We start from the raw sequence: 26,231 nt of genomic DNA on the forward strand, positions 1-26,231 counted from the left end.
GCACATTTATTCTGCTTATAATAGACAAGTGGATGCAATTAAAAAGAACATGGCCTTTGGAGAGCGACAGACCAGAGTTAGAGCTCAGCCTTGCCACTATGTAGTGACTATGATTGGGCAAGTCAGTTAACCATATTCCAGTATCAGTCATCTCACCCGTACAGTGGGAGAGGGGATTAAACGAGGGAACATTTTTAAAAGCACCCAATATGAGGTAACTAAAATCACAGACCCACCAAAACTTTGATTCCTAGGTGTAGTGTCAGAAATCCTCAGCATTCCGGGGTAGGAAAAAATACATTAGAAAATGAACACCAAATTTAGTTTCTACCATGAACCTTGCATAGCACTAGGGGCAAGATGCGTAATTGTGAGTTGGTCCCAGGTCCTAATACTGGGGCCAAACTGTTTGCAACTGCTTTGAGTCTGTGGGAGTATTATTTGCAAGAAGCTTGCAAATTTAAGCTGAAAAGGGAATCTGAATGAAATTAGAGGCAGGAAATTTTCATTTCTTTTAAGCACCTTGATGCTTCTGAGCCAGAGACACTAACCATTCATGAAAGGGGAGCCACAGCCAACAGTCATTTCCCCCTTCCTACTGGGCCTGCAGCTGTCTGGAAAATGAGTGACAGCCTCACGTTTACCGGTAGCAGTGTTTACCAGTAATAGTGTTTATGATCACAGCCGTCTTTGATTGGGACCATTCATTTTAAACAAAAAACTCCTATAGATTCACAAACAGAAATTTAAAATGGGGAAACTCACTAGCAGTCATTTAATCCCCTCATCCCCTTCATAACAACCCCCTCAAAAAAGTCCTCATCTCTCAGACAAATCTTTCTGACTCCAGTTACTGATAGTTTTGTTCATATGATATTGTACTAATTCAACCTTCAAGTTCCTTTCTAGTAATCTGATCATTTTGTTTGATTCTATTGTATACCGAGTGCCTAACAGAAACAACAGACTGCAAAGAAATATAGAAACACCTTTATTCACTGGATTTTGGATCAACTTCCCACCTACATAACATGCTAAAGTAATTGTAAATGTTCTCCTTTTAAAATATAAACATTAAACTCTCATCTAATAAAATTGCACATGCTCAGAAAACAAAAAGAAGGCACTGGAGAGAAACAAATGCTGTCAAGTCCAAAGTCTGTAAGCCTTAGCTGAAATTGGAAAGTTGATAATCAATCTATTTCCACTTTACATAAATATGTGCAAAATAGGGAAATTCTGTATGATGCTCCCCCCAAGTAGGTGAAAAAAAACTCCCCAGTCCCACTGCCATCCTCCATCCCACCTATCTCCCCTGAAAAGTGAGTTCTAATTAACGTGTTCTTGTATGTTATATTGGGAGATTAAAATAAAAAAAGAAGGACTTTTGTTATCCTGTCCTTTTGGCAGCATCATCAAACGCTAATCTTTGGCATCTCTGAGAGAACAAAATGTGAGGACTGACTTTTTCTACGTGGAGCAGGTGACGCAGAGCTGACTGAAACATGCATAGAGAGCGCCAGTGCTGGGCCAGGTCTAACCGGGACCCCTGGGAAGGGCAGCCAGAAGAGCCAAACAACAATGTCATGAATGGATTTACTCATTTGCATCAACAAGAGCTGACAGAGGAAAACAAGAGACCTATACACGCTCAACACCTGGCTCACGGGGACACTGCCAATTCACACCAGCACAGCTTACCTTTCATTCGTTTCTATGTCAAAACAGAACCTCTTGTCAATAGACTCCGTCTTCCTTCTCACGCAGTACTTCAGGGTTAAGTCCAAGGGCCCCTGATACAAGAGAAGGATTAATAGCCAATTTGGAAAAAAATGCACAGAAGCCTCTTCTGCCTCCCGCAGTGTCCTCAGTGCCACTTGGAAGGCAGCTGTCAGGGCAGCAGGGGTGATGTGTAGCATCACTGAGAACCCTGGCCCTTCAAACGGTGGTTGCAGCAAGAATCAACGCATGGCTGAGACCAGGAGAAAATACTCAAGTGGGCCATCACTCCTTTCCAAGTGTGGCTGATTAAATAGGAAGGTCACTACACATCGTGGAAGGGGAGTGTCGGAGAAATGGGCTGCCCAAATGGCATTAAGTGTGCAGAATAAAATTTTCATGAGACTTCTAGGTCGGGAGGCTGCAATGGGTAAGTGGCTTTCTGCAAGCATTCTTCCATTAGAGTGGCAGATGGAGGAGGGGAGACAAACATTTGTGCTCCACAGCTCCAGACTCTTGAGGATGACAGGATTGCAAAAGCAACTTCTCCAAGAATAGCGCAGCGGTAGAGAACATAAGCCAATGTGTGTATTAGTGAAGGTGGCACTTGGTATTTTGCATGTGCGGGATAGTGTGGTCTACCTTAGTCTTGTGGGCACTGAACAAGGCCATTGGAATCCACTGTGTCTACAAATTAAAAATTCCGTCTATTATCTCAACAGAGACAATGTGGGACAGGAAGGAGAAATAACACTAATCAATCACGTACTAGGTGCAGCATATGACACTGGGTATTTCCAAACTACCTTTCTTCATAACAACCCTTGCAGGGAAGTGGAGCTCAGAGGTAAAATGACTTACCCAAAGTCACCCAAGTTGGTGTAGTGGAAATAGCAATAAACTAGAAGTCTTAAAACCTGGGGCCTTGTCTCAGTTGTGCCTTTTACTAGCTATGTGAGCCAGGGAACATCATTTTCACACTGAATCGGAACTTCGCAGTCTATTAAATGGGAATAACACTACCCACCTTGTTGTCTGAGATTCAGAAACAATGCCCAAGTGCCAGGTCTAAGCCTAAGCACTATGCCATCCAAACTGGCCCATACAACTGCTCATCTACTACTTCTCTCTCATTGGCACACTTGAACCCTGCAGGGCTCTCCTTTTGCTGCTCCTGCACTATAAAAAACTCAACTCAAAATTCACCCTTCAATCTGCCTTCCACACCCCAACACTTAGGATATTGAGCGTCATTGGTCTTTCAAGATAAGAGTACTTAACAAGTGCCTCATGCGCTCACCATCTCTCTTTAAACTCTCACCTCCCTCAGATTTGGTGGCATCGCAGCTCAGGGGCTTAGGCCCTGCCCACCACTCCAGGCTCACCTCCAGGCAATCCCGTCAGTTTTATGTGCCATCTGTGCAAAACTACTTGTATTCTCACACACATCATGCCCTTTCACGATTCCATAACTCTGCATATACTGTGTCCTCCACCCGAAATGACTTTCTCTATATTCTTTGCCGGCATAAACTCTCACTAGCTCTAGAAACTGCAGTTCAACTTCAATTTCCTCCCAAATCACCCACGATTCTATTAAAGCTTCCTGTTTTCATGTCTGATTTCCCTACTTGCCTGACAACGCCTTAAGGACATGGGAAGTGTCTTATTTATCTTTAAATCTCTAGAAGCTGGCAAAGAGTTAGTGCTCAGTCAATGTTCACAGTGCCACTTTTCTGATAAGGAAAATGACACTGGGCAACAAGTCATTTAGTCAAGATCAAAAAGCTAGTAGGCCACAGAGCTAGGATTTAAAACCAGTTCTCAAGACTCAAAATGGAGTGCTCTTTTCCTCTTAGCACAAATGCCTGACGGGGAAGGGATGGGAATCTAATAAAACAGTGCTTGGGAGGGCGATGCGCCAAGTGACCAGCAGAACAAATGGTGGTCAATAGGCTGAACGAGTAGGGAACAGCGCTAAGTGTCCTAGTGCTGAGGAGGGCTAATTCCTCCACTTTCAAGTTTGGCTAACCCTAATTCACAGTGCTGCTGGGAAAGGAACGAGGCATGTGACAGGAAGTATACACCTCAGCACCCGGCGCACAGCAGACATTCAACACAGTGGCTTTTCACCATGTTACTATTTCTTCTTATTATTAGTTCACTTATATTTATATTTTTTGCCTTTCTAAAAGACAAACTAGTAATAGGAACTAAATCAGAGAACTGACAAGGGACCATTTCCACATCCAATTTAGGGCAATTCAAGTAACTACTTCCACCCCCTCTTCCATTGAAAGGGAAGGCCAAGTTCCTCTTTCCGTTCTGTTAGGAATCCCATATTAAAACTGCTTAGGCTGACACGACTGCAGTTTTGCAAGCAGCCACTCAGTGAAAAGGGAAGAGCGGCAAAAACGAAAAGGAGGGCTTGCTGTCAGCTCTAGGAGGATATGAAAGTGGCATCTGCTGCCTCTGTCTTGAGCTTTGCAGTAGGCACCTCTGAGCAAGACAGACAGGGCTTAATCAGCTTACTGTCTACGAGAGGAACTTTAACGTCCGGATTTGGAGAGTAATGTGTGTGTGAAAAGGAAAGGAAGAGATGGCAGGGCATGGTTGCTTATAAGGCCTTGCCAGACATATCAGCTAAGTCTGGCAGAACTGGGACAAGATAAATCTACTGGAATCATACTGAAAGGTGCTTTGGCAATAGGCAGACTGGAAACTACGGAGAGTTTTGGAGTCATAAACGAATAATCAGCCCACATAGCAGCATGGCTGAGGATTCTAAAAACCCCATTTGATACACTTCGGTGTGCATCCCACCCCCAATCCATGTTCAAAGCAGAGTGGCAAAACTTGTGGCTAAAGACCCAAAACAGGTATTTTCAAAAGACTGCCACTAAATGTCAGTCTTCTCTAATTTCCTATGAACAAGACACACAGGGCAGCTCTTCCATGACAAGTACCAGCAATAGAGAAAAATGGGCCAAATTTTCTCCAAATTCCTGCCTACGTAAATTCAGTCTTCACGCACACAATGTTCACTCCTAACAAGTGAACACTGTTTCACTTTGCAAACAATTTGTAAAGAATGAAAATCCTTAAAAACCATGTGCCAAGCCTGTCTGAGCTGGAGACAGTTAAAAGGACACATTGAATTACTTCAGAATATGAATAGCCTGTCTATCAGCTTTCATGTTAAGAAAGCCTTGTGTGTGTGTGTGTGTGTGTGTGTGTGTGTGTGTGTTCCGCAAACTCCTACAAACACAGGCAAAAGCGAGATGACAAAATACATGCTTTGGCTGCATGGTCTAACATAACATAACAACATATAACATAACACACAACATATCATAAAACATAACATAACATAACACATGAGGTTCTTCCAGGCAAGTAAACTGTCTTCTCAGTGTGCTAAACTCATCTTGCCACTTTGGGGAGTGGGGGTGTTTTGGAGGCTGAAGAAGAGGCAGTGACTGCTTAAAGGTATTTGAGTATTACAGACTGTGGGGTACAGGTTATTCCAACTTTAGACACACTCTTTTTAAAAACAATTTGGGACAGTGATTTCTATTTTGAACACTTGCTATTTAAAGGAATCCTACAGTAAGTAGAACCTTTTTTTAAAGCAAGTAATACTCTCCTCCCCCAATTCACCCATGCTTTTGAAATTTTCTTTGTACAACGTGACAGGCACTTGTAATAATGTAGTAAGTACTCTGAAAGTGTGCAGGCACGTTCAGAAGGGTTGATGTACTTAACAGAGCGCTTTCCCTCACTGAGTAGTATTTGGCGCAATGCAAACCTACGCCAAGGAGACACATGAAGTGACAGACTGCACATGGCAGTGACAGACTTCTTCTCTAGCACTAGGTCAGCATCTACCCTTTGTTGAGATGCAGTCACAGATGCACGTGAGAAAATATGGCACACAAAACAACTGACCTGCTTAGCACCTGGCTTCTGCTCCATAGGTGTCATGGTGAGCGTCTTGGTCTCTTTCTCATACTGGCAGTAGTATTTCACCCAGGATATTCCCAAGGCCCCTATAAAACCAGACACAGGTGAGCTGGCAAATTCAGTTTTGGCTTCATGGCCACCCACCCCTAAGATGGAAGCTGTACACAGCTTGCTGTCGAGGTCATGCTCCAGACCCAGTCGTCCCGTTCCCGAGCTCCAGCCATACAGGGTCACCTGGCTGGTGTGCTCATGCACAGCCTAACCCTCATCATCTGCTTTCACATCTGCTCTGACTGCTCCAAAACCCTCACCTTGCTGCGTTCCTCTACACACCCCATTGCATGAGCTGGAAATATCTAGTCTTCTGCTCCCACTGCCTTGTAATGTGGCCTGTTAGACTGGTGGTTGGGTTCTGCCCACTCCAGCCCCTAAATCTCTCTCCTTCAGTTGTCTTCTCCTCTCCATTCCTTGTGAAACTGAATTAGTTCAGAACCCTATTGCTGACTTAATTTGTTGATGCCATATAATGTATAAGCCAAATTTGAGACATATTAAGAGTGAATACAGCACTATTAATAATTACATCAGGACAATGTGTGTAAACCAGGGCTGTCTTGGCAAACCAAGGCCCTAAAGACACACTACGTCCTTGCACACTTCTGTTCCTTTACTCATGCAGTGGTATACACCTGGAATTTTCTTTCCCCTTTTCTTCACCTATCAAGATCTCACTCATAATTGAAGTTCCAGGTCAAATGTCACTTCCCCAGTGAAACCCTCATGCATATGCCCCAAATGCCATGTTCAACATATTTCATTATAATTCTTGATATACTAATCTGTCTTCCTTGTCAGACTGTGCACTGCTCCAGGGCAAAAACAAAGGCTGATCCACATTTTTGTATAATACAGAATTACCCAGTCCAAAATGTCAATAGTGCTGACACTCAGAGATCCTGCAATGCAGAGCTGAAGGGATGAAGCTGACACATGAAAGAACACACACATCTTTGAAAACCATCAGAACTTAATCACTTTAGAGCAGGGGTGTTCAAACTTTTTTCAACGTTTTTCACCAAGGGCCATATGTGGTAAAATACACAAACAGCCGGGCCACTCACTCGAGGTGAAGTACGTATTGCCTCCCCTGGTTTATTTAAGTAAACTAAATATATTTTTGGAATTTACTGCGGGCCAATTAAAAATGGATTGCGGGCCACAGTTGGCCCGTGGGCCGCAGTTTGGACACCCCTGCTTTAGAGGAGGAAAGCAAGACAATATCACTCCTGCAATACCATGCTTTCTGGATTGCAGTGGTTTCTGCCACTGGTAACTTCTGGGTAGCCTCCTGTGCCTACTCCCCAGGTAGAATAATTCTGGGCAGGGCCTTAAATCACAGGGTCATAGTTCCTAAGGAAAATCATATCGCACACACAGGCTTGCATAATGCAATTAGGAGGCAGGAAACTGGGGCCATCTGCAATATTCAGTGATCAGCTAAGTTAATTAGCCCACTTTCCTGGGTTAGCAATGAGCAACTGTCTTGCTCACTGAAATCACGATGGATGTTTAGTGCTTAAGGGCAACCATGTAATCCTGAGGCACTGGAACGTATAGGGTTTCGTGGTAGGAGCACAGATTTGGGCATTTTACAGACCTGACTTTACTCGTAGGCCTGCTAGTTGGCAGCTGGGTAACTTTCAACTGGTGACCTCTCTAAGCTTCAGAGGCCTCATGTGTAAAATGGATATGATGAGATGGTTGCGAAGATTAAATGATACTGTATATAAAGCACTCAGCACCATGCCCGGCACACAGTAAGTGGAATAAATACTATTTTCCTACCTCTTATCCCCTACCTCTCTTTTTGCCCCAAAGAGTCATCGAAAGGATTAAATAACTATCAATCCCCACTTTGAATCTCAGGTAAGACCCGAGGTCTTATCATCTCAGAGCCTTTATAAGACAAATCTATAACCTCCCCCTGCAATTTCTCCTTCCTTTTTATTTTCACTATTCGTAGGAAGCTCTCCAAAGAGGGGTAGCTGTCAGGGGTCTTGAACAATATGGATGCCCAGAGTTTGGAAAAACCAAGTGGCAGTAGGTGCCAGCCTACTGAAACCCAGTGGGTCTCCCTGTATTGTATCTCACACACATTTCTCTTGCGTATAGAGATAGCCTTCGATGGTTGGCTGCCCTGGAAGTTTGCATGTCTGGGGAGCCTCTTTCATCCTTTTCTTAAGTTCTTCCATCTCTTCCCGGGTACTGGAGAAATGATTTCTCGTCTGCAAAGACATTATCATCATAATCATTATCATCACCATCATCATAAATAAGCATTTTTTTTTGGGGGGGGGGCAGAGACTCACAGTATTGTCGGCTTTCATCATGTCTTACAACATAGCAAAAACAAGAGTTGAATGCCATAGTGACCAAAAAATGATTTTATGGAGTTTACCAGAACTAAAGACTAACAGGGAAACATAAATAGCAGTGTACCCATAAAACCACATTTGGGGGATTTTTGTTTTCTAATGGGAATCACATAAACCTGCAAGAAATAAGGGCTCTTAGAATTCTGAGCATGAGACTAACCGCTGCTGCACAAAAAGGGAAACTATGAAGAAGGTTCCCAAAGATAACATTATCATGGTACTTTCTAAGTTCGGCCTCAAGTAAAGTTACTACCTACCTGACTCTGAATCTAATTTGGCCACCGGGATAAAATGTATGAGAGGGTGCTCTCTTGGAAGATACGTCAACAGAAAACTTGTGTTTCCATAATCATGAATAACAAAAGCTAACTTTAAGAAGTAATGTTTGAATACTACACAGCTAAAACACAATGGCAAAACACCCTTAGAAATGTGGGTATGAAAATCATTAAAAGTCCTTAGTGTTTAGTTTCAGGATTGTGACATGGCAGCGAAAACAGTGATCTCGGCCACCCTATCTAGTCGGGCCCACTGTACTCATTATCCTGGAAATGAGTTCACCGTGTGTACGCATACAAACGCTTGTTGTTAAACTCAGGCTCGTCAAGTTATAGTTGAGGAAGATGCAGGTGAGTAACCCGGTTAGAGGAACACTTTGTAAAATCAGCAGAAGGTAAAGGCTCTCACATTCCAATGTAGAGTGCCCAGAGAGAAAACAACAACTGTAAGTCAAGATCCTCCTAAACAAAGACATGAATTAATTTCCACTGCAACTTACCAACTTATTTCATCTAAAAATACATCTATAAATTCCATGTAATTCAACAACTAGTTCAAAGTCGTTAGCTCAGTGATGCCTTCTCGGACTGTGCCAGGCAGTCAGCTACTCAACTCTGTGCTTCTTCAAAATTTTTGGTCTTAATTTTATTTTAACACTTATCATAAGGGATTATGATTTATCTGCAATTATATCTTTCTCCTCCAAGAGACTCTACATTCCTTGAAGACAGAAAAAATAACGTGCCTCATTATGGTATGTCCAGTGCCTGTTGCGATGCCTGGCACAGAGTATATGTTCACCAGATCCATAAGCATTCATTAAATGTGGGTTAATTAAATGAGTGAGAAAGAATATACATGGCAAGAATGGGAAGACTGTGCTGACGTCCGTCTATAAGAACCAGCATGGGAGTGAAGGTTGAGAAAACCTTTAAAAATAATTTATTTAACTCTAATAATAAGTAGAGAGAAAAAGAAGAGAAGAGAAAATGGCCATTCAAGGTAATAAACCCCACAGTGAGTGTGTCTTCACTGACAAGCAGGGAAGTAGCATAAGATCTGCGCTTAAACAAGCTCAAAGCTGGGTTCTGATCTGGGAGAGATGTAGCAAGTTAGCAACACTTAATAAATATTGGATAGACAGGTGTGAGTAGGGGAAAGGGTGGGTTTAAACAATAGTCAGCCTCGAAACAGGGAAGAGCTAATAGTGGAAGAGCAAGAACAGTCCAGTATACTGAAATATTTATGATGCACACCAATGTGTCCTTACAAATTGGCTGGGGTGCAATAACCTACAATTCCAAGGTCAAGGTCATCAGGGCTTAAATCCAATGGCAATGCAGAGACAGATGAAAAACCCCCATGCAAACTTACATTCTGCAAGCTGAGCTGGAGTTGCTGTTTGTACGGGAGGAAATCCTGTGTGAGTTCTACCGTCAAGCTGTTGGAAATGAAGAGGCTATGAAGAAAGGCCAAGACCTAGGGAAAATGTGTAAAAATAACTTCATCACCAGCACCTTCGCATTGATCAAATATAGAAAACAGAAACACAGAAAAGAAACTCCATACACTGTGTACCCAGGATAGTCTTAAAAGCAGTCATGCAAACAAACACGTCTACACATAGCTACCCTCTTATTAGGTTAAACATTTACACTGAACTCAGCTCCAGAAAATAAGAACTACTAATGGATTTATTCATTCTGATCCTTTTCAGATAGCATATAAAACCATTCATAATTTGGACATTATGAAGATAGACTGTCTTTTCTCTCTAAACCCTCAGGATTGGCAGAGTTGGTATTCAATAAATACTTCTCGAATCAATAGATAACTAAATGGATAAATAAATGAAGTCAGAATCTATACCTTTATGAAGACTACCATAATGCTAACAGATCTGAGGACCCTGAACCCAATTTCAAATCAGAAGTGTTTTCAGGGGGTTGTAGAACAGGACATGCAAATGATCAATAAAGTACTTTCTTAATGTCCAAAATGTTTAACCCCATTGAAAATCATATATACATAAATAAAAACAAAAGAAAATATTCCTTTCATCTATCAAATACAAACGTTTAACAAATAATGCTCAATGCTGGCAACAGTGAAGTATAAGAAGTAGTAAAAATTGCTCTATTGTTATAGAAAGTAAACAGGTGAGCACATATAAATATGCACACACAGTCCATATGGTATATATACATACATATATATGTATACATAAACACATATAAAAACTATGCACATACACACACGTGTATATGCTATGGTACACACACAGTAGTATCCACAATCTTCCTGTTTGTTTCCCATCTCGGGAAATGACAACACACTCACTCAGTCAATAAGCTACAAAGTAAAGAATCATACCTGATTTCTCTTTCACTCACACCCCAATCCAACAATACATCAATAATTCCTATCAGGTTTGCTTCCAAAATATATCTCTCACCCAGCCATTCTTTTCTATTTCCACTGCCCCTCCCCTAACCCAAACCAACCTCTTCTGTTGCCTAGACCAGTGCAGTAGGCTCCTAACTGGTTTCTCCACAGGACAAATCAGATCATGACATATCCTGTTTAACAACCGCCAGCAGTTTCCCACTGCACTTAGACTAAAATCCAAAACCCTTATCATGCCTACAGGTCCTATGCCTTCCTTTCAGACACTGTTTGCTGCCAATCTCCTTTTATGTCACCAGTATCTAAAGGCACTCATCTTTTCATTCCCTAAGCACACTATGCTTTCCTAATTTAAAGACTGTGTATATGTGTCTTTCTGTGCCTGGAATGTTCTTTCCCCATTATTGACATTGCCTCATCTTCTCTTTCCTTAGATCTTAAATGACACTTTCAGAGGTCCTCCTCGACTACCAGATCAAAAGCAGCTGGTTTTGTCTTGTCCTTTGTTTTAGCCCTTATCACACCTTACAATTATTTTGTTTACGTGTATCCTTCCTTCCCTTCTGTCTACCCCATGAGTCTGTCTTGTTCACTATAGGATACACAGTGTTTAGCACAGTGCCTGGCACATAACAGAAGCACAATAAATGTTCATTGGATAAATGAAGAAATACTCGTTCGCACATATACATAAACAGATACATATAAATGTGAGCACAAATACACATGTACACAGACATATGGGCTTGTGTGCAATATATACACATGTGTATACACACATGCACACAGGTGTACACACACCAACATCTACAAGTACATGGGCACACAGAGAAAATTATAACAGAGAATATAGAAAGAAAATGCCACAATATTAACAGTGATTATCTCTGTAGGGGGGATTTGTTGTTTTGTTTTTCCAATAATTTTTTTCTAGCTTTCCTGCAATAGAACACATTTTTTTAATAAAAAAGAAAGTTGTTATAAAATTCAACATAGTTGTCAAATCAAAACACGTCATCATTTATACTAAATTAAGGAGATTTAAGTGGAAAAAACTAAAGAAGATAGAAGTTAAAATCGTAGAATGCGAAGTCACTGAGTGCAAGGGACTTGAGTTCCTAGCACAGTGCCTTGTATCTGACAGGTATTTTCAAAGGTTTTATGAAAGCATGAGAGGAAGGAAAGGGGGAAAATGAGGTCAAAGGAAGGGTGATAGGGAAATTGAGGGAGTGAAAGTAGGAGAGAGGAGGGAAAGAAAAAGAGAGCAAAATCATAGCTACAGAGAGAAAATGGGGGAAGAAGGCAGAGGGAAGGGTGAGGAAGAGTAAAAGAATATTAGTGAGAAAGCAAAAATAACACAAGCCAGCGAGTCTACTTTCTTGAGATTCATTATTACAACTATCTTTCACATTCTTTGAGATTGCAATTATATGATCAAAGTTTCCCACATTTACCAGGCAGTTGGTGAATATTTCTAGACCACTCATCAACAGATAGAACTTACCGGCTCCACAATATTGAACTTCTTGGACTCCTGAACTTCCTGGATTTGATAAACGTAATCAAGGGAAGACTCGAAAAAATTGTGCCTCTCCTTGTCCACCAGCAGGTCCGCCTGTAGGAGAAGGGTATCAAATGTCACAAATCTGCATAGTCATTCATGCAAGTCAGTGCTTATGGACTCAACAAAATGCTAGAGATAGAGAAGAATTTAGCCACCAACTACTGATCTTATCCCTTTATTTTTGCAGATAGAACATGAAGCCAAGAGATAAAAAGTGACTGATGCAAGACTTCTGGTTTCTGCCCCTACAAGTAAAAGCTTGAAAGTTATGATGCCTATGCTCACACACAAAAACGCTAAACAATTCCTCTTAGAGTTGGAGTCAAAGGGAGAACCTATGCCTCAAAAATTGCACAGACAGTTGAAGATGGAGAATCGGAGCATATCGGAGCAGAAGCTTGTTGCTACAGCCAATATCAGATTTTATTTAAGAAGAACTCTCTATTAGGTCCAACGTGGTGGCATAGGTAGACGCTGAGCTTGTCCCCTCCCAGGAACACATCCTATGTATACCTATATTTACAATTCCTCCTGAGAGACAACTGTAATCTAACTGAACAGCTTCTGCACAACAAGCGCAAGAGAAAGACCACATAGAGAAGGTTGAGGAACCATGAGGGTTCGCTATCCACATGCTCGTGCAGAGTGCTCTGGCACACCCCCACCCCACACTCCAGGGGCTAGATCCAACAGAAACAAGAGGGTACCACAGCTTGCACAGAAGGGGAGCCTCCGCCCAGACACTGACCCAGTGGGTATGGCAGGGTGCTGCTTCAACAACTGAGTTGCGCATGCAAGTGGGGCTCACCCACCTGGAGAGAGTGCGGAGCTAGCAAAGCATGGTGGGACCTGCCTGCAGGGCTACCCTATCCAGAGGAAGTACAGAGATATTGGGGCACTACTGTGTGCTTATGTAGTGTTGCCCATCCTGGAGAGTGTGGACCTAGCAAATGGCTGCAGTACCCACACACAGAACTGCCCCATCAGAGAAAGTGTGCAGATAGTTGGGCACGTGGGGCTGCTCTGCCCCAAGAAATCACAGAGCTAGCAAAATTTTGCAGTACCCACACACAGGGCTGCGCAGTGCGGAGTGAGTGGGGTGATGCTGTGCATGCACGCAGGGCTGCCCCACCTGGAGAAACTGCAGAACTAGCAAAGTATGGCTGTGTGCACACACAAGGCTGCCTGACCTGGAAAAAGGGCAGAGCTAGCAGAGGGTTGAAACAACCATGCAATCATGCAGAGCAGCCTGACCCAGACGGTGCTCTCATAACCAACAATTAAAGCAACAGGGCAGCCAGGTGCACGGAGCAGCCCATTCTACATCAGGCAACCCCATTCAAATTAGAAAGACAAGGAAGCACACACACACCTGATTGGCCCACTGAGAACCCACTCCTTCAGGCCAGGTGACACACAGTCATTGCAAGTACCCACCCCAACTACAACAGGCCTGCCAAACCATTCAACACACAGTCTACACAGAGAACACTTTTTCAAGACTGAGAGATAACAATTCCATTCAACTCAAAGGAACAAATACCGAAAAGTCAAACAAAATGGAGAAACAGAAGAATATTCCACAAATGAAGGAACGAGAAAACAACTCCACAGAAAAAGCCTAAAAAATGGAGATAAGTAATTTTCCATACGAACAATTCAAAGAAATAGTCATCAGTATGCTCAATAAACTTGAGAATAGAATAGAGGAACTCAGAGAATACTGGAACAAAAAAGATAGGAAATGTAATAAAGAAAGAGATGAAATATACAATAATTCAAGAGAAGCATACATGAGAAGGAATCGACAGCAGCTTAGTTAATACAGAAGAATGGATTAGCAGCCTGGACAACAAAATAGTGGAAATCACCCAATCACAAACAAAATAAGAAAATAATTTTTAAAAAACTAGGATAGTATAAAAGAGCTCTAGGATATCATCAAGCACCCTAACATTCATATTATAGGGATTCCAGAAAGAGAAAAGAGAAAGGGACAGAAAGAATATTTGAAGAAATTATGGCAGAAAACTTTCCTAGTTTGGGGAAGAAAACCGACATCATGTCCAAAAAGCACAAAGAATTCCAAACAAGATGAACCCAAAGAGGCCCACACCAAGACAGACTGCAATTACATGCCGAAAGTTAAGCATAAAGAGACAATCAGAAAGGCAGCAAGAATAAAACAAGTCACATACAAGGGAAACCCCATAAGGAAGTAACCAAAATATACCTTAAGACAAATGAAAATGAAAACACAGCAACCCAAAATATATGGGAGACAGCCAAAGCAGTTCTGAGTGGGAAACTCATAGCAATACAGGCCTACTTCAAGAAACAAGAAAAATCTCAAATAAACAATCTAACCTTACACATAAAGGAACTAGAAAAAGAAGAACAAACAAAGCCCAAAGTGACTAGAAGGAAGGAAATAATAAAGATTAGAGCTGAAATAAATGAAATAGAATCTAAGAAAAGAATACCAAAGATCAATGAAACCAAGAACTGGTGTTTTGAAAAGATAAAGAAAATTAATAAACTTTTAACCAGGCTCATCAAGAAAAAAAGAGAGAGGACCCAAATAAATAAAATCAGAAATGAAAGAGGAGAAGTGACAACTGACACCACAGAAATACAAAGGATTTTAAGAAATTACTAGGAACAATTATATGGCAACAAACTGTACAACCTGGAAGAAAGGGATACATTCCTAGAAATATAAAATCTTTCAAGACTGAGTCAAGAAGAAACAGAAAATCTGAACAGACTGATAAGTACTAACAAAATTGAATCAGTAATCAAAAAACTCCCAACAAATGAAAGTCCTGGACCAGATGGCTTCACAGGTCAATTTTACCAAACATTCAAAGAAGAATTAACACCTACACTTCTCAAATTGTTCCAAAAAATCTAAGAGGAGGGAAGGCTCCCAAGCTCATTTTATGAGGCCAGCATTACTCTGATTCCAAAGCCACATAAAAGACATTACAAAAAAAGAAAACTATAGGCTGATATCTCTGATGAACATAGATGCAGGAGGGCAAGAAGTATGTCTCACTGTCTTTGTAGTGATGTTGTACCCAGCAAAGAGCCTGACATGTGATAGGCACTCACCAGATAGTGGCTTCTTGGAACTGAACTCAATGCAACTCCACGTAAGCTACAGTCCCAGTATAGGACAAAAAAAAAAAAAAAAAAAAAAGCTAATGTTGGAATACCTCAGAGGAGAAAAGTGGAAGATCTGTTCCTCATGTACCAAATACACTAGCATAACTGTATCCTCATATGGAATCTGGAGTCAGAAACTTAGACGTGAAAGGGAGTCTGGAGATCACTGAGTACCACTCCTCCTTTGACAGACAGGAGAACTCAGACCAAGGAAGAAATACCTTATCCAAAGTCACAGTGTGAGTTAGGGGAGCAGCTGGCTTGAGAACTCATGGCTCCTGAGTCCAAGGTCGTGGTTTTAACTGCAAGTACTACTACTATCCATGGTTCCCAGCGGAGGCAGGGTATGAGTACAGCCTTGCAATAGGAAAGTGCCGCTGTTACCAAGGTATAACTGGCAATGGAAGGTACGGACAGGCTTTTTGAACATACCTCTTGTAACTGAGATTCTTTCTTTTTGGAGGACAGATGTAAGTGCCGATCCAGCAAAGAATAAAACCTCTCGCCATCCTTTTCAAATTTCTTTTTCCGTTCCTGGACATGGGAGAGAAGGCACAGAATAACATGTCTATAGTTTTAATTTGGTTTGCTCAGAACTGAGAATGAAGGATGCAGTGTTACGTTTCATGCGGCCAAGCTATTTCCTGGGAAGGAAAAACAAAACAAAAGAGAGTGTTTTCTTTTGCATTGGTCTCAGCAGTTACGACTTCCACAAATATAACCTTGAATCATTCCACCTACACAAAGGGCAGCGCCCACTAGTACAGCTGAAGGCTCTGGGAGCTGCTGCTCAAAGGATGACACTTCAAATGGGCCTGAATGCTCGGTGCTTTTACTTCTCCCCAATATTTTTCACGGTCATTAACTACACATTCAAATTTTTTAAAGGAGAAAGAAGGAACACAGTAGTGAACTAAATATATGCCTTTAAAAGATTAATCTACAGTGTATTCAGACAGCCTAATAATAAGCAAAACATTTCCAAGACAATTCCAAGACAATAGGAACGTAGGACTGCCTCTGCGAGTGATGAGTTCTTTGGTAATTTTTAAGCATTTACTCCTGCATATTAAAAGATGATGTGATAGACGAGGAAAAACTCCTAAAAGGTTAGCTGGAAAGCAAGAGTTGAAAAACCTTAGGGGGAATGGAGGACTCAGCCATCACTCTCCTCAAGTATGAAATTTAATTTAGCTCCCTACCTCTCAGCAAAAGTGGGAAGTCCCACAGCCTCCAAAGGAACACTAAGCATGCTGCTTTGTCACCGACTAATGCTGACACTCTGCAATCTGCTCAGTAATATAAAAAAATGGGAAATCAATGTACAAGGCTTGTGTTGTCTGGGAGGGAATCCAAACTCACTGAGCACCTACAGTGTGTTAGGTACTAGAAAAGGCACAGCAGGGACCACACAGCTTAAAACAAATACTGCACCCATGTTTTACTCCTAGAGGCCATCTGTTGCTAGGTAGGAAGCTAGGACAGAACTGAGCAACCTCTAACCTGTAAGGAATGTGCTTTTACCAGCGGGAAAGACAGAGAGGAAGCTACCCTAACATTAACTGAAGCCCACATCAGGCCAGACAGCGTGCTGCGTATTTAAAATCCATTCTCCTGTTTAGTCCTCACAAAGCTGAAGAGTAGGTATTATAAAGGAAATTAAGGTTCAAAAAAGGTGAACTAACTTGCCCAAGGCCCCATCATGTACAGGTCTGATTCTTTCCACGCAAACAGAGCCGATGAACGTGGGAGGGGTTACCCTCAGGAGGCTCATACATAACCAGGGCGCCTTGTGAATAAAACGTGAGTAGGTCTACGGCCCCATCCCCAACTCAGATACCAAAACACAGGAGACAGAGATTTTCCCACAAAAGATAGGTAGGGCAAACTGTTCTCTCAGCTGCTGAACCTGTTTAAAATAGTAACGGAAGAAAGCGTGGGAGCCAGAAAACACCGGGGACTTCTCTAGGAACAGATATGGTTCTGTGGGACACTTTCTCCTCCACCTACATTTTTAAGTAAAAACTATGAGATATGATTCACATACCGTAAAATTCCCTCTCTTAAAGTGGACAACTCAGTAGTTTTTAGTATACTCACAAAGTGTGGCAGTCATCACTGCTATCTAATTCCAGAATATGTCGACTGCCCCCAAAAGAAACCCCATGCCCATCAGAGCCACTCTGGTCTCAATCGACTTTTTGTCTCTATGGATTTGTCTATTCTAGACATTTCATATAACTGGAATCATCCAATATGTGGCCTTTTGTGAATGTCTTCTTACACTTAGCATGCTTTCAAGGTTCATCTATGTTGTAGCATGTATCGGTACTTTGGTCCTTTTTATGACTGAATAATATTCGTTGTCTGGATGTACCACACTTCCTTTGTGGATTTATCAGTTGATGGACTATTTGGGTTATTTCCATTTGGGGGGCTGTTTTGAATCATGCTGATATAAACATTCACGTACAAGATTTTCTGTGGTAGCACTGCAGAACTGTACACCTGAAACCTATGTCACTTTACTAACAATTGTCACCCCAATAAACTTTAATTAAAATAAAAAGATTTTCTGTGGACATATTTTCAATTCTTATGGGCATATACGTACGAGTGAAATTACTGGGTCATATGGCAACTCTATGTTTAACTTCTGAGGACCTGCCAAACTGTTTTCCAAAGGGAGTGTATCATTTTACCTTCCCAACAGCAATGAATGAGAGTTTCAATTTCTCTACATCACCACCAACACTTACCTGTCTTTTTGACTACAGCCAATCCAATGGGTGTGAAATTTCATTCACTGTGGTTTCATGTGCGTTTCCCTAATGACTAATGATGCTAAATGACTTCGCATGTTTATTAACCCTTTGTGTGTGTGTGTGTGTGTGTGTGTGTGAAGTATTTCCTCCTCTTCTATTTTTGGAAGAGTTTGTGAAAAAAACGTGTTAATTCTTTAAACCTTTGGTAGAATTCACCAGTGGGGCCAGCTGATCCTGGGCTTTCCTTTTCAGGAAGTTTTCTCATTACTAAGACAATGGCTTTATTTGTTATCGGTCTATTCAGATTTTCTATTTCTTCTGGAGTCTACACATTTAATTCCACTAAAGTCGACCACCAGTGACATCAGCCGATATACTACTACTTAGCCATTCCAACACATGCTAAAAAGAAGAACTTCGATGTCACAGTCGATTTGTCTACAAATGCCAAGTGTAGCAGAAGTTCTAATCGAGGAAAGGACTGCTATTTGTTGAGAACACACATTTACCAAGCAAGATGTGACGAGTTTTGACATACATTATTTCACTGAAATATTCATATCAACTCTGAGTGCTGGGCTTAATTTTTTAAATTTTTCTTATTTAATAGAAATTTACTCAGAATCAGAGACTATAGAGAGGAAACAGCCTGGGAACTTGATTGCAGCATTATACTCATAGTACCCAAATGATCACTTAAGAAGCATTCAAGCTTCAGAATTTTGATTAAAGTTTTTCTTTCTCAAATAATCATCTAGTTTCATGTAGCAGATTAAGACAAGCGGCAATCCCCAGTCCCATTCTTCCCATTTCCCCTCCCACAGAAGCAACCACTTTCATCTCTTTAAGCCAATGATTCTAGTATTTACTTCCATATTTCTAGTATCTCAAAATAAATTTCTTAGTATTAATGTTTAAATTTTGTGCATTATCTATTCACTTCTCAATAAAAATGAGATTTAGCTCTTTACTCTTCCTGTCCCATTGCCACATTTGTCCCCCTACCCAAACACCCTTCCTCATGCTCCCAATATACTTTTATCGTAATTTTAAGTTAATTCATATTCAGTATTTACATTATGATTATCTAAATACTACTTATAGCTGACACACATAACAAAATATGATTAATATTACTTTCCAGTACAACTGTTTATATTCCCTAAAGTTACCAATTGCCTTTTTTTTCCTTTTGCTTGGTTGCTAATATTCAATGCATTAGCACCCTAACTCTCCTCTAGTTCTCTAAATCGCCTCTCAAAATGTTCACTCACATCACTTCATTTTAAAGTAGCATCACCTGGAAACTTCTGGAAGCTCTAATCTGGACTTGCTGCCCAGTTGTCATTTGGGAGTCTCCTTCAACTTTCATCCTAGGGAATTCTGCCCCTTTTCTCCATTGGCAATCTTTTCCCCAGTATCCCCTGCTCTCATTTTTCTTGCTTAGCTCCCTTACCGTGATGAAGCCCCTTCACCTGTAGCTTCCTGAAAAAGGTATATATTTCAGTTTTTGAGACCTTGAATATCTAAAAATTTCTTTATTTATCCTCTTACTACTTTCACTAGATATAGAATGCTAGATTTTCAGGTTCCTGTCTTGGTTCCAGAGACTCTGAAATTTCCTGGTGATGTCCTTCAGGTAACAGTCTATCTCCATCCATCTTGGTGGGTACTCAGAAGACCCTTTCAATCTTCAAATTCAGACCTTTCAGTTCTGGGGAAATCCTTTCAGTCATTTCATGTATAACTTCCCCCACACACACCACACACTATTTTATCTTTATGGAATTCCTTTCACTGGACCTCTAGATTGGACTTTTCCATTTTCTCTCTAATCCTCCATCTCTTTCCCTTTTTGAACTTTTAAAATATTTTCATAATTTTATCTTCTGAACATTCTACTGAGATTTTCCTTTCTGATATCATATTTTTTTAAATTCCAAGAGTTCTTTGTTCTCTTTTAGAAGCATCGTGTTCTTGTGTCACAGATGCAGCCTCTTCTCATCTATCTGAAAATATTCAAGTTATGTGTTTTAAATATCTCTCCCTCTATTTCCTTCTATGTGCCTTTGATCTGTTTCTTTCGGTCTCTTTCATGTTTAGGGATTTGCTTGACTGTTGGGGGACTTCCCTTGACTACTGAAGAGTGGAGGACCAGAAAGCTAAATGCAAGTTCCAATTGAATATATGGCAATTGTTAAATTTGGGCTTCATTTGGCTGGTCCATTTTTGAGGATAATTTGTATTTTTAAATCTTTCTTTTTCTTAGTCCTACCTCTACTCTCATTTCCAGAGGTTTCTGTTGCTGCCAATTCTTGAGACTCGAGGATTCTCCACTGTCAGTACTGTCCTTGTTCTTTCCCCACTGCCAGCTGAGATTTGGCTTCCCTGGGTCTGATAAATCAGATGCCACTCATCCATTTGCATTCCAGTTTATAAAATTTTGTGGTTATTGCTTCTTCTTCTATTCATTCTGTTCTTCTGGGTCTTTACCATTTTTTATTTGTAAAAATCACCGTAGGATAGTTTCAGTTAGGTTTCCTGAAAGAGTATAATTCAGTTCCCATAATTGGTCTATCATTTTTACCTGCAAATTGGTTATGATATTTTCTTACCTTATTTTTAATCTTAAAAATGATGAAAGTAATGCACGTTAGAAATAAAATAAGTTCAAACAACTCAGAAGAGTACAAAGTGTAAAAGTGAAAGACTTCCCCTCTTTAGAAGCCCACTACATAGAAGCCACCACTGTTAAATGTTCTTTTCTGAGTGTGACACAAGTTTTTACTATTTCCACTTCATTAATGAGACAACTGAGGCTCAGATATGTTAACAAATTTCCTGCAAGTAACAAGCAAGTGACCGTGAGCATTCAAATGACTTCAGAGTAGAGTTTCGGCCACGGCAATCAGGGGCTACAAAGAGAAAACTTGTCCCAAGACCAAACTCTATAAACTCATGAAGAATATCACATTTTAAAATATTTGATTTATAGCTATTCTTTGAATGTCATGATATCTCAAGTCAGTCTTTAAGTACATTCTTAAAATTTTAATTTGTGATTTTCCCTCTACACCTGTCCACAAGTGACAATAGAAATCACGTACCTGAGCATGAAATGTGCTTCACCTAAGTTGGGGGACACAGTGGCCATGTTTCTAACTTGGTTTCCTTGCCCTCGGGCTATTCTACATTCTTAAACAGTCTAGTTCTTTGCAGCCCTACAGAGTTGTGCTACTTGGCAAGAAGTATTCTTTGTCATCCAAACAAATATGAAAATTCCGATATTACGGAAAATATCTCTTCCTTCTCATAAATTAGTCAGAGAGGGGGGTCCCCATCTAATATTTACTACCTACGTCCAAAATATGTCCTGGAAATTAAGTCATTAATTTTATGACAGATCACAGATATAATTGGCAGACTAGTCAAAGGCTATCCTTTGGCAAAGAGCCTCTGAGTAAGACGAGTGGATTGTCTTCTGACTGGCAAATGCAACCTACTGTTCAATTTTTCTCTGGCTAGAACACTTGGTCTATCACTCAATTTAAAAGTTTCTTACAAACATGTGTAATTTGAATACTATGGAAATCCATCTAATATGTGTTCTAAATGATGAACACTATGTATCTCCCACAACAAAATGATAATAATGACTGAATTCTCCCTAGCAGCAATTATTAAATCCCACAAATCAGGAATGGTCAACAAGAAAATAAAGCCACAACATATACTCAGGTCTCTCTTCTCTAACTTCAAAGCATTTCCCCCCTAGGATGAAAATGAAAAAAATAATGGGAGATTTCCATTTCTGAAAGTACAGTGGATAAGATACACCAACTCTGGACTAAAAAACAAAAAATGCTGGATAAAAGATGTTTTAGTCTTTTAAAGCTTTTTATTAAGTGGCCTAAAAGGAAGATCTGTGCGGAGCCCAAAACAAAGTAAAACAAGAAGCCCTGAGAAGGCTTTATTCCTAAGGGTTTCTTGAACTTGAACTTCACTTAGATGATCATATGGGGAGGAGGAAACATGACATAAGACAACTTTGGCAGTTTTAACTTTCACTTCCAGACCTTTAGTCCACCTGGAATTCACCTCTCTTCGTGCTAATAGGATGGAATACAGTTTTATATTTCTTTATATAGTGATCCAGTTTCCCAAAACCACCTATGAAACAACTTTTGTATCCCTGCTAATTGGAAGTCCTAAATTTATTTCATATTAAATTCTTGTATGAGTTTGTCACTGAGCTCTCTATTCTGTTCTATGTATCGCTGAAGGGTGTCCCACAAATGGGGGACATATAGTGACTTCATTATCATTGCATTCTGAAATGTATTTCTTTTATTAACTCAAAAAATTTACACATTGTGTTAGTTCCCAAACATAGGATGTTTTAATATTTATCATTAATTTTTAATTTTATTTTCATGGTTAGAGAACACAGTCTATATGATAGTGATTCTTTAGAATTTTTTAGGCTTCCTATATAGCCTAATACATCCTCTATTTTGTAAATGTTCCCTGTATATGCAAAAATAATATGCACTGTTTCTTAGATACAGTGTTCTGTGTATTCTGTGTGTATCTAATAGCTCAGCTTATTGTATTATAAGACTTTGGTACTGCCACTTATTTTTTTCTCTATTACAATCAGTTTCTGGGAGCACATGTTAACTATTTCCAAAACAACTGCTGTTTTATCTATTTCATCCATTTCAGTTATCATGAGGATGTTTCTCACAGCATTATTAATAACAGCAAATCAAACAAAAACCTGAAAAAAGCCTGTTTTCTACATTATGATTCATATATGTAATAGAACATCATACACCATTAAAAATTCTAACATTTATTTGTATTGACCTGGAGAATGTCCACTCCACAGTAACATAAGCTCCACATGGGCAGAAGCTTCATCTGTCTTGTTACTGTACGTGGAACGGTCTCTGGTAAGTAGTGGGACCAAATAAATATTTGTAGAATCAATCAATGAAGCTGACTTGCAACCTTAGCTGTAGAAGAAGCATTAAACTCATCTGAATATGATTACAGCACCAAATGACTGGGCTGAATTAGAAACACTTACGTGAACTACCTGCCAATAAGTGTATCACATCAACTCCTTTTAGTCTACTACTCTGGGCAACTTCTACAAATTAAGTCACATATTCTCATGTAAATTATATGCAATACTAGTAATAGCTACCACCTACTGAGCGTTCTCTGCCAGTTGTTAGGTTAGGAATTTCACTTGTATTACTTCCTTAATCCCCATACAAGCCTCAGAGTATTAGTACTATTATCCCCGTTTCACAGATAAGGAATGAGTCTGAACTTGTGTCAGTTGCACAGCCAAAAGGGGAGGAGCCAAGATTCAAACCCAGATGTGACTAAAGTCCTTGCTTCTAACCTCATAATTATACTAGATTTTGCAAAGGGCACTGAACCAGGTTCAAATTCTGTCTATTGCATTCACTACTTATATTACCTTAAACAAACAAACAAAAAACTGAATTTCTTGACCCTCAATTTCCCCATGTGGAAACAGACAATCTTCTGAAGAGACTATCATATATTTCACAAGGACAAAACAATCAAGGTAATGCTTTCCGGACACACAGCACACCAGTAAACCAGATCCCAATATAGCAGACATGGGATAGTAACAGTAGACTTAACTCAGTACCAAATACAAACTCTTTAGCCTGGCATTCAAGGCCCTTCTGTCTCACCTCAATCTAGTTTCCAGTCTCATATCCTACACTCCTTGTATGAGTCACTCACATTCTAATTATACCAGAGTATTCCAAGTTCTCCAAATATGCCATGCTTTTCATACTGTACTTTTTTTTCTTTTTTGGTAATGTGATTTCCTGTTTTGAATGCCCTTTCTCCAACATCTCATTATTGAATTTGTGAGACCTTAGCTGGCTGCTTCCTTCTCCTCCCAAGAGTGGAGGCTACTTGATAAGCTCATATCACAGGTCTACCCTGGCTCCAGGCTCCAGTAGCTGAGAATAGGCTCACCATGGGGCACGATGGATTGAGAGCTGTGGCCCCATACACTGGACTCCCCACCATGTCAGTGTGGCTACCACCCTGACTTTGACCTTGTGTCCCATTTGAGACATCAGGATTTCAACCTGGTTCACAATACCCAGTTCTTACCTTGCATCTCAGTTGGGTCCCAGACTAACTTCCTAGGTCCTAGTCCTCCACTGGTAATCAGGTTCCCTAGAACGGTTCCTATTTGATTGTGGACACCTGATCACTCGCATCACTCCCAGCTTCCTATCCCTGAATTAGGCACCTTGTTCCCTGCTAGCACACCATCTGGAGGCCACCTATCTCTATTTTTAAATAATGCTGACTCCTCGGGTCCTGTTGCTGCAATGCCCTGGTACCACTAGTTGGACCACCATTGTTATGCTGTGGTCTCTCCAGACCTCAAAGGTAAGGATGGAGCTCTGTTTTTACTAGAGGAGAGACTTAAGTAGGTTTCTATATGGAAGGGAAAGAGTAAAAAGAAAGACAAGTGAAGCAGATAGGACAGAAAGCACAAGTGCAGAGAATGGGTAGAAGAACAGGACGTTGTCTACAATGGAAGGGAGGAAGGTAAATAAGGGGGTGGAGTTTGAAGAGGGTTAGAGTATAAGTGGGTTGATGGTTGCCTAATGGCTTCAAGGAGGCAAGAAACCATGGTCCTGTGATTACCATCGTTAGGCATACACCTATGAGCTTCCTGAAGCCGAGGACTGTGTCTTCTTCAACTCTATCCCTAGGGCTAGCATTGGAACTGTTCCATAATAGGTGCTCAAATATATACTTGTTAAACTACTACGTAAAGCAAGAAATCAAAGATGAGTACAAAGGAAAGAGAATAACATGCTTTCTGAGTAGCTCTCATGCAGCATGCGTACTCTGGGCATGTGACTCGACGTCATCATCTGTTACCTCTGATAAACATAATGATTATTGTTTTACAAACGAAGAGACCAAACTTCAGAGAGATTAAAAGGTCATACAACCATTAAGAAATGGAGCAAACTACCTAAAATCTACTCTATTCCCCTGCTTACAAGTCTTCAGTACTGACTGCAAGTTTACTCGCCTTGAGATGATATACCAGATCCTTCCAGAGATGACTGATGTGTTCCTTGACAACCTTCTATCTGCGCGAGCTGTGCCGTCCACCCAGCACGTTCTTCCCTCATACTCCACTTCACTGGCCAACTCCAATTTATCCCCCAGCATTCATTTCTCTATCATATTCTCCACGGTATCTTTTCTAGTAATTGTCCATTTGCTGGTCTAGACTGGGAGTTCCCTGAGAGCAGGAACTGTGTCTTATTTATCTCTGCCCTCCTGAGTATAAGTACCAGAGGGCCTGGGATAAGGCAGGTAGTCAGTAAATGTTAAGTGTGAGAATGAAGGAGAATGGGAGAAGGAGAGGAGACAGGAAAATGGAAGGAAGGAGCACTTGCTATGAACAGGATTATATGTATTATATTCATAGTTTAGTCATTTCAGTATATTCAATAGCTAGAGATACTGTCATTGCATCATTTTTAATATGGATATGCTATAATACCATCTACATGAACTAGAATTGCTATAGAAGATCATTATAAGGAGAACAAATCAACACAGGTACTAAGGCCACAGGAAAACAACAATTTTCCTCTCCAGTTTTGCTTCTTAAACATAATTTCAGCATTTCAGTCATAAGATCATTTTATATGTGCTGGCGATATATATGAGGTATGATCAAAGAACAGGGTGAGTGCTTACATTAAAAAAAATATTATAGTAAAAGACACATTGCCATGAATCCTCCTCAAAATACTGCCCCTCGCTTCAAACACACGTATCCCACCGTTCTTGCTGCTTTCTGAAGCAGTTCTGGAAGTCCTCTTTCATGAATGT

At 40.5% G+C, this 26,231-nt stretch overlaps 1 protein-coding gene across 6 annotated transcripts in view; it reads right to left on the reverse strand.

Annotated features, from left to right (window-relative positions):
• Positions 1 to 26,231, reverse strand: part of OPHN1 (oligophrenin 1) — a 304,564-nt gene that overhangs the window by 145,387 nt on the left and 132,946 nt on the right. For all 6 annotated transcript variants that reach the window (XM_019753605.3, XM_019753604.3, XM_019753610.2 and 3 more), the window contains exons 6-11: positions 15,967 to 16,068; positions 12,307 to 12,417; positions 9,771 to 9,875; positions 7,838 to 7,967; positions 5,668 to 5,768; positions 1,702 to 1,793 (exon numbers count right to left, since the gene is read on the reverse strand). In XM_019753605.3, the coding sequence (XP_019609164.3) occupies positions 1,702 to 1,793; positions 5,668 to 5,768; positions 7,838 to 7,967; positions 9,771 to 9,875; positions 12,307 to 12,417; positions 15,967 to 16,068 (641 nt within the window). The remainder of the gene's footprint in view (positions 1 to 1,701; positions 1,794 to 5,667; positions 5,769 to 7,837; positions 7,968 to 9,770; positions 9,876 to 12,306; positions 12,418 to 15,966; positions 16,069 to 26,231) is intronic.

The sequence above is a fragment of the Rhinolophus sinicus genome, chromosome 18 (assembly GCF_057876585.1).
Source record: "Rhinolophus sinicus isolate RSI-liver-muscle chromosome 18, RSI-T2T, whole genome shotgun sequence".
Classification (NCBI taxonomy): domain Eukaryota; kingdom Metazoa; phylum Chordata; class Mammalia; order Chiroptera; family Rhinolophidae; genus Rhinolophus; species Rhinolophus sinicus.